The 9,802-nt window shown below is 32.6% G+C and overlaps 1 protein-coding gene across 21 annotated transcripts in view; it reads right to left on the bottom strand.

Moving 5' to 3' along the window:
- The window catches only part of LOC105221368 (uncharacterized), a 35,573-nt gene extending 27,041 nt beyond the window's left edge, over positions 1–8,532 (bottom strand). For 10 of the 21 annotated variants that reach the window (XM_054234945.1, XM_054234942.1, XM_054234940.1 and 7 more), the window contains exons 1-4: positions 8,318–8,474; positions 7,358–7,927; positions 1,140–1,296; positions 660–826 (exon numbers count right to left, since the gene is read on the bottom strand). In XM_054234945.1, coding sequence (XP_054090920.1) covers positions 660–826; positions 1,140–1,296; positions 7,358–7,577 — 544 coding nt within the window. In that variant the 5' untranslated portion in view covers positions 7,578–7,927; positions 8,318–8,474. Of the gene's footprint in view, positions 1–659; positions 827–1,139; positions 1,297–7,357; positions 7,928–8,294 lie in introns of all 21 variants that reach the window. The other 11 variants (XM_054234949.1, XM_054234948.1, XM_054234947.1 and 8 more) reach the window with 7 other exon arrangements.
- Between the last annotated feature and the right edge of the window lie 1,270 nt (positions 8,533–9,802).

Raw genomic sequence — 9,802 nt, forward strand, 5'->3', positions numbered from 1 at the left:
GAGCTCTTCTCACTGTTATCGTTATCGTTATTGTTACTGTTCAATTATCATATTAAATTTGATCCTTTTTAAATCATCAATCTTCAATAATAAATGTTCTGCGACACGCATTCAACTCCACATGGCTGTTTTATACTTCTTTTTTCTTTTTTCTTTTTCTTTTTCTTTTTCTTTTTCTATTTTTATTTATAATTTCTTTGTTAGTCACAAATGCAAAGGTTAGCTGAAAACCCTCCTAAGCTACCCTAATTGAAATCTCTCAATTTTAGTCACAATTTTTGTATTATTATGAACATTATTAGTATATAATTTAAATTAATTCAAAATGTCTATTTAGCTATGCCATCACGAATTTGAATTTGCCCTAAGTGATGTCCTTTGTATAAGTGAAAACAGTATTTTGTGGACAAGCACTAAATAGTAGACTAAAAACTGCAACTGCTTGTTATTTTTTCTCTAAAGAAACTCGTAAAGAAGAATTAGCCTAAATAAATGTGTGCAACGCTTCATAATTGATGCTTAAGGAGTAGTACATAAATGCTTCGAATGTCTCTACAGAATGAGTGAAAATCAACTACGTGAAAAAAGTATAAAATTCAACTTTCGAAAAGAGCAAATTAAAGTAAAATAAAATTTTATGAACACAACAAAAGACTTACAGAATAGAACAGCTACAAAATCAGTATCCTCGATAATCTTTAAAAGTATCTTTGCATTAACCTCTTCAATGCGATCTGGCAGGTCCATGGCCTCAAGGGAAGTAAGGAAATCGAGTACGCCCTCCTCGTCCATGAGATCGCCATCATAGATAATTGGTTCTTTTTCCCTGTAGGTAATTTTTTGACATTAATGCTTGAGCTACAATATTGTTTACTTTCTTAATGTAGTTTTGGAGAACAATCGCACAATCAGTTATTTTTTATCTTTGTGGTGATGATATTAATTCTCTCTCACAGTAATTAAAACCAATGTTTATGTTTCTCTCATGAGCTCCCACACATATGTAATGAGTTTGCGCAATGGATATTGTTTCGTTTTCCGTTTAATTCTGGGACAACAACCCAATTTGGAAACTCGTGAACTGAGTCACTACATAGCCTGATATACTCGTACATAGTAAAGTAATGCCAATTACTTACCTGAAGTACGTGAGTGCTGGAAAATTCTTTATTCCGTATTGCTTTGCTAGTCGTTTGTCGTTAATCTTTACGAAGTCGACACCAAATGAATCGGTGTCATCGTCGATTTTTTCGAGTTCCGCTAATACTTTATCACAGGTGACGCAGCTTCGCGCATCTAGAATTAGAGCAAAATAAAGAGAAATAGTAAATAAATAAATATAGTTTAAAAAACCAAAAAAACACGCTTTTAAACCACATCAAACTAAAAAATTAAAAATAATTCTTAATATTATAGTTATATGCTGACAAAAATAATTAACGAAACATATCGATAATTAGGCAGTATTCAGTTTTTACGCAGAACCTTCCTGTTACTAATTGGCTTTTATAAAGATGTTTTGGAACATATGAACATATTGTATAAAAATTTCATTCCGATGCGTAGAAAAATAAACCGTGAAATAAGAATGTGCCGTTATTAAACTTGTTATGTTGGATTATTTTTTAACTACAATAACGCCAGAATTAGGCATGGATTTTTATCTGAAAGAGATACATGTTTTGTGTTAGAACACATATTGTCATAGAGTGAATTTGGTTTTCTTTTCAGAAAGAACGACATATTTTGTATTACAACGATATTGGTGAAAAGTAATTAAATTTTTAGTATTGATTTTTTTCAACAAAAACGACGCATTTGACTTATGACGGCGAAATTCAATTATTTTTTTCACAAATAACGACACAATTCAAAATAGGACACGTTTATTTATGCCCAAGAAAAAAATATTAGTACACTCTATTTGGTCCATTCATGCTCAACATTGTATTCAATATATTACAGTCCACTAGATTTGTCAATAAACTGATGTATGTTATTCAAATAACTTATAGGTAGGCGATACATACTTTTAGGGCACTTCCGTACAGTGTCCTCCAAATATTCTAAGTACCACTAAAAGAAGTTACAACCATTTAAAGATACAGGTGGAAAAGCATATTAAAACGAGTTTTCTATTGCAGTTGTTTTAATGACCACCAAAAGTTCTTCCTGTTATAAACCTAGCTTTGCAATTACAAAACTAAATTTTATTACCTGAAAGCCAATGGTTTTTCATAATTTCATATTATTGCTCTTGGTGTGCTTTTATTTTTACATTGATGTTATCACACAATTTTGTTAAGTGTGTCTTTGCATTTTAAATTCCGTTTTCCAATAGATATCTCTAAGGTCAAGCACTGATCGATTAAATAGATTACATCGTTTTATATCGATCTTGAACATTTGTGTCAACATTAACTACATCAAACAAAATATTTGTAGAGGTCTGTTTGTATCCCAAACTTATTCTCAACTGTCAAAATGTCACTTTTTGAGCCGAATTCTCGACATTTGCACGGAATACGCATGCTACCAGAAAGATGGTCAAAAGTAGTAGCTAGCGACGGCCAATATTTTGAATAACGTTTTTGTAACCGTTTTTATACAAAAAAAACCTTAAATTTACAAAAAAAAAAAAAACGACGGAAGCAAAGTTGTAGGCCTAATAAGTATGCACAGCATATCGCATCCAAAATTAACCTTAGTGAGATTGTCTATATGTAACTCCTTAAAAGATGTAGTGTCGTCGAGAAAAAAAACCTGGTCTTGGCATTTGGGGGTTTCTCAATATAAAAATTTACTGACCAGACGGGATTCTTCTCTCGGGTCTGATTACATTTATTCTTAATTTTTTTATGGATACATTTTTAGACAAGAGTAAACTCTAAATTTCTTGCTCCAATTCAATACAAAGGAACGCCAAAAGTAACTGGTATATCCATGTCATAAATACAGCATTCCATTTTAAGTATGTACATCATTTATCACAATAATTAATTTCGGTTATTATTTTAATATGTAAATATATCTGATAATGGCGTGGACATTACTTATTTGAAATTCTTCGATAGATAGGACTTGGTACGGCCTTCTCTCATTAGACCTCCTTAATTCACCACATCAGCAAAATTACTTTGTAAGCGATAATGCATTCATCGAGTACACGGACACATATTTGAGTGTGTGTATGCATGTATGAATGTGAAGGTACTAGAAAGAGCCCTTAAATATTGTCATTGCAACAGTTCAATCGATGTTATTACAAACATACCGAAATGAGTGTGTGTGTTATGCACGTACTGTATTTGAGCATGTGTGGGAATCTGAAGAACCTGAATGAATAGTAAAAGCAGAGTCATTTGCGACCAAAGCGCATTATTAATGATCACTAAACTGCCAAAATTTGAATTAATTCACAGAAATTTATGCACAACGATTAGGGTTGCGGCTGGGTGACCGCACGCCGCTTTCAGGCATTGCAAACTCATCCAACAGCGTTCACATGCACCCGCACTACTTCAAGACAAACGAGGGACCTGGGGAATGACACTAGTAATTGTAATTACAAGAGTTGAGCTTTCATGGGTTCATTCAGATTAATTTGCATCTGTATGTAAGTGTTTTTCATATTATTTCTCTGCGTATTTAGAAATGTCAATTCTAGTGCATTATAGCCAATACGCTGCACTGCCTTGATTGCTCTATCTGATTTAAAATTGAAAGATGACAACAAAATGAAAATAAATGAAACAAATGAAAACAAAACTGCCATCGATCAAACGCCGCTGACGTGTTCACAGTCGTCTCTCACACAATGGTGGCGTTGATTGTGTTACCTGCATGTCTTTTGAATGACTTACTCACCAAGGCCGGAAATGAGGTGGTTATCACCATGCAAGAAAGAGCAATTCTCATCTGCCACCATTCGAAATTTATTTTTGCTACAAAGGTAATAGAACATACATTTTTCGAATAATACACATCCATCGAAAAAAAATAGTTTTTTTAAGTTGTTTATTTAAGCATATGAATATTATGTTCTGAAACAGATCTATTTTATAGCAATAACTATATGCACACGGATATATATTCACATTACGGTAATATGCTATTACTATTGCTATTTCATTTTTATGCTGTTTTACATTTGTTTATTTTGCTTTTAGTTTGAGGAATTGGTTAATTAAATTGGGAATTGCCATAGAAAATTACTACCGAAATCACAGAAATCACAGAAATTTGCAGAATCTTTTGTTAAAAGTATTAAAATTTAAAAAATAGAGATTTTTTCCCAAATGCTTTTTCAAAACAATTCAAACATACTTTGAAAATGAGAAACATCTGGTGAGAAGAGTTAGAGATATTGAACTTGTCAAGAATAAAAATTATATATAATTGTACAGATATCCAGACGGAATATATATTTTCATAATTACGTAACATACTACTGCCAAATCGAACTTATACTACGTTTATGCTTCATTTCTACTCGGTTATATTATACAAGGGGAGTGTTCAACCCAGATGGATAAACACTTTTTCACCACGACTTAAATGATCTACTCGGATAGATTATACACATTTTCTTTACGTATGTAGGCGTGTTTACTCGGGTGCATAAACGGATTTAGAGTTAAGTTGAACGTCAAATCAGCTTTGCATATACAGGGTTCCCGTATTGCTAATTGTTCGCTAAAAATTTAATTATTTACCAAAAGTTTTATTAAAATTTATAATATTTTCTTCCATAATTTAATTTCAGCTGAATAAAAGTCAATGTGAAGAACTCAAAGATGTATAATATAAGTCTCTCAGATTAATTCCATTCAGAATTCACCTCGAGTATAGAATGGTTATAGGCTTGAATTTTGTAGGTGTTTAGGAATGCTCAATTATGGCGCCATAAAATTAGGAACTATTTGTTTTCAATTCCATATTTTCCGAATTTTGTAATATTTGCATAATTATTTACTACCAGTTAAGATTGCAAAATGCTTTTCGAAACTGGCACTGATGCCACATCTGCTTTTTTAATACATTACAAGATAAGCACTTTCCGTTATATACATACACATATATATTTGTATAAATTCAATTGTTTATTTAATCAACAAATTTTCTTTTCATCATGCAGCTTGTTATATCTAGATACGTTTCGGTAATTCATTCCTCAAGTACATGTTTTAAGCAATACGAAAATTATCTTTCAATAATTCACTACAAAGAGATGGATATTCACTTTATTGTCCGATGCGCTTATCGGTTATATGCGTGTACTCGTGTGTAACGTTCGTCTGCAAAGTTTTTTGGAGTATTCCATACATGCATTCACTTTTGAAATATAATCATGTCATTCTTGCTTTAATTTGGCTATTGTTCGCTGATAGGATAAGTTTCTAAGGATTCATACCCAAAGATTTCTATTTCTTTTTCAATTTGCCTTTCAATAAAAATAATTGAAGCTAATTCTAATAAATCCAAGAAGCTTATTAACACTTTAATCAAATTGTCTTATTTAATCATGAAAATTGAAAAAATTGAACAAAATTATGAAAATTTGGTCATATTTTGTCGGAGTCGAACAATGCCGCATTTACGGTTATACATACATATGTTTACATGAGTATTATATTTAATCTTTATATTTGAAATTGTGTGTCTTCAGGTGGATTCGAGAATGATTTGCAGTCACCATTCGGTCCAATTTAAATAGTGCATTCAATTCATTTTAAATTTACAAATTTGTTTAATGTTGTATATTCGCCAAAAATAGATGGAGCAATTGTTACTGTATTGAAATTGCCAAAAGGTATGCATATAAAATTGTTTTGGAAAACTTTTTTTGGAAAATGTTTTATAATTGGATGTCGCTACTGTCAGTGTATCAAATCCTTAATCCAATTATACATTTATTAATTCCAATTATTTTACTATGTGTCTATTATTTCATACTTTGTTTAATATCCAAATAGCTTGAAAGATCATGGTACTACAACACTTCTCATAGACTCTTCCACGTCAAACTCATGAATTAGAACTCAAAAGCATCACATATGAAAAAATATCAACAATAACAGGTGTTATTCTCCATCTCAGTGGTTTACATAATGATATATGCCCAGATGTTGTGTAAACATGGATGGGAGCATCCAGCTGATAAATAGCAAGAGTTTAATTAAATACACTAATGGGTTCCCCATTATATGTTTGGATTGTAGAATCGCGAAAAAAATAAGGATATAAATGCGAGGGAGGAATTTTCACTATATTTTGTGAATTCAATAATGTTCCCAGTGGTGAGAAAGCTCAAGTGTTCCCACACACTGCAACTGAGAAGCAGAGAGGAAACTGCGACAGACAATGTCTCTTTAAGAGCGAACTTGTGCTGGTGGCGTGGAAAACTGAGCAAGGTGAATTTCACAGGTGCACTTTGGAAACCAACTGTTTGTCCCTCTTTGGCGCGCACAAATACATTCAAATGTATCCAACATATGTATGTGTGCGTACAAATTTACTGCCAGCTGATGTGCGCATATTTGAGAGAAACAAAAACAAATTATAATAATTAAAAAGAATTAAAAAAAACTTAAACAATAACAACAACAACAACATTTAGTTAGCAATAGACATGTGTGCTTGCGGAGCTTTTGAAGAGTCACCAATACCACTTTGACGTGTATTTATGAACACAGCGTAACAATTTCAAAAATTTTCGAGCGCAGAATTGTTCACATTTTTGCCTTAGACGTTTTTGTGTGAGAATTTCAGAATTTCGTTTGCTTTTCAATTTACTTTATTCATTTCGACTTGTGTGATTTTATTTTCGATTACTTGTTTCACATTTTTGTTGTTGTTGTTGTTGGTGGTGGTCATGTTATACGTTTGCTATTCTACTTTTTACTTATTTTTGAGATTTAATTTTTTGCTGCGGTTTTTATATAATATGTACGTGTGTACGTACATATATGTACCCATCGTTACTAAATTGGAATGCTCAACACTATTTCGGTTTTCTGGTTTCGATGCTCCGTACAGTTTAGTTCACTTTACTACATTTTTTAGCCTCGGATTTTATTTAGTTCATCCACGTTATTTGTACATACATACATACATATATTTTTTAAATTTTTATGGCACCAGTTTATTTCGGTTTTTAGCTGTGGGTGATTTAAGAATCTTTTTTTTTATTTATTTAGTTTTTCCCAATATTGATTCTTTGCAACAAATCTTGTTTGCGATTACGTGTTGCCGATTGCTCTCTTCTGATAGCCGGGAAATTCTATTACAGCTCTACGACTATTCAGTACATGCAAATGCCACCCATACCCCACCTCCCCATATTTAGTATACTTACACCAGAAGACAGCAACATAATCCTTGTCGGTCAACAGCTTCTCCAATTGTTTGGCATTGACCTCTTCGATTACAGCCTCGGGTTCGATGGGCGCTGGTGGTGGCGCTGCTGCGGCCTGTGATCCCTTTTTATTAGCACAGTCTACATATCCGGGAAAACTGATGAGTGCCAATAGCGTGCACACGCATAACGTCAGCACTTTTTTCCGCGAAAAAGTCATAATTCTAATTTTCGTTCGTATATGTATATGGCCGTCGTTGGCGTTACGACCCCGTCGTTATTTTTTGGTAACGTAACGTTACGTTCTAATCTACACCGCTACACACTGCACACAATGTATTTCACTCCGTTCCTAACCCGATCCACAGATCCCCTCGCAACGTTACGCTCCGTTTCCTTTCCGACAAAGCTTGAACGAATGAATTTTATTGTGTTTGATTATACTTTTCCTTTAGTAAAAATACAGCTGATTAATTTTCGTTACGAATTTTCCACTGGGCGTAGACTTTTTGCAGTTGGCTTTACATATATGTGTATTAATTGATTTAACTTAAAATGAAAAGAATTTAACTAAAACCAAAAAGAGAAAAGACAAAAAAAAAAATCGATTAAGTAATTGATGGTGGTGGTTGGTCAATCTAGCGCTGATCACTTCTTTTTTTTTAATTTCATTAGTTAATAATTCTAAAATGTATTCCGATTGCTTTTAAAAACTTCAACTTCTTTAATATTGTAAACGATTATTTTGGTCAAACACTTTTAAGATTTAATCCAAATATTTTAACGAAATTTGCTTCAAAATCTGATATTTTATTCGTTAATTTCAACGGTTTCAAAGTAATATTCGATGCTTTCAAATGAACTTGTTTTCGATATATTTATATTTTTAGATATGTATATATTATATTTATGCTCTTTTCTAATATATTTTTGGTACAAATATTCTTATATACTATATACATATATATATTTTATATATGTATATGTAGTATGTAGTAGGAAATATAGATGAACTTCAACGTTTTCCGCGGACTGATTATTTCTAGTATTTTTTTTTTTTTGATTTTTAGTTCCACTCCGTGCAGAGGTCCGCTCGCAACTGAAATATATTTCGTGGGATTTTGGTGAATTTTCCCTCGATCGCCAAGATCGGTAACACATCTGCTAAGTGTGTGTATAAAAGTTGTTGTACTGTGGCAAGTTGAAGACAAAGGAAATACCAAAAATCCGAAACGTACGAAAATCGAAAAATGTATTTTTCTGATGGGAATACATGTATGAAGGATATATACATATGTGAATCAAATTATGTTGATGAAAATGTGCTGGTCGGTGGTCGTCACACTCGGGGAAAGCTTCTTCGCTCTCGCGAGAATCGAGAGCGAAAAGAGCATCATCAATTGCGAATCGTTAGCCACGTTGTCTCCATCGACGAATATTTGGAAAAACAATGCCAGGAGCGATTTGGAAAATTTTCTCTCAAGCCATAAAATTTCAAGATTGAAGGTGTTTGCTTAGTAACCAGTAGTGTGTATATTCGTGTGAACATATTTATATTCATTGAAGGACGCGGCACTGGATTTGCTTTTAGTTAGCTTTTGTCGTTGGCGCTTTGTCGTTCATTAACTGAATGACTTACAAAAAAGAAAATGTATAAATATTACAAAATTGCATGACATTATCATCTTTTAAATATATATTTTTCTTATTTTAGTCTTTGGAGTAAACAAATCGGTAATGAATTTGAAAAGCACAAATACAAGGCGCCTTCCGTGTTTACAGTTACTAATAACTCACTCATACCGATATATATACGATATTTAAAGTCAACCGGCAGAAAGTAAATCATTAAAATATACGAGGCAAGGGCACTAGTCATATGGACCCCTCGTATTCAATAAAATGAAAAATACCATGCGGTAGGTTATTTCGCCAGGAGCTCTATTTGTGCTACATATGTTATAGATTAGGATGGGATGTTAGGATGATGGTGCTTTAGAACCGCTTAACACGAACTTTTAAAGGTTATGTCAAGATGTCCTCCATTGTTTCCCTTGCAATTGAAATTTTCTGCAATCTTCATCTCGACATCTTTTTTGTACATATTTTAGTCTATTGTTTAACACTATATTATTTTACATACCATACCATACAAAATGAATATTTGTCTTTTAAATATCTATTTATAGATTTGTTTATTAAATGGCATGTTCTTTGATTACTGTCAATTCATTTACACACATTTGAATAAATATTCCCATATTAAATCAGAACTAAATTTACTACGCCTGAAAGTATGCCTTCTCAATCACACTGTGCGCTTATAATCTATTACATTTTTACGCAGCACTAATGTTCAACTAAAATGAGCTACTTGACATTTGAACACATGATTATACCAGTGTCGCCGACTCTTCGCGATTTCCCCAATTACTCACCGAGCAT

Source organism: Zeugodacus cucurbitae, chromosome 6, assembly GCF_028554725.1.
Source record: "Zeugodacus cucurbitae isolate PBARC_wt_2022May chromosome 6, idZeuCucr1.2, whole genome shotgun sequence".
In the NCBI taxonomy this organism is placed as follows: Eukaryota; Metazoa; Arthropoda; class Insecta; order Diptera; family Tephritidae; genus Zeugodacus; species Zeugodacus cucurbitae.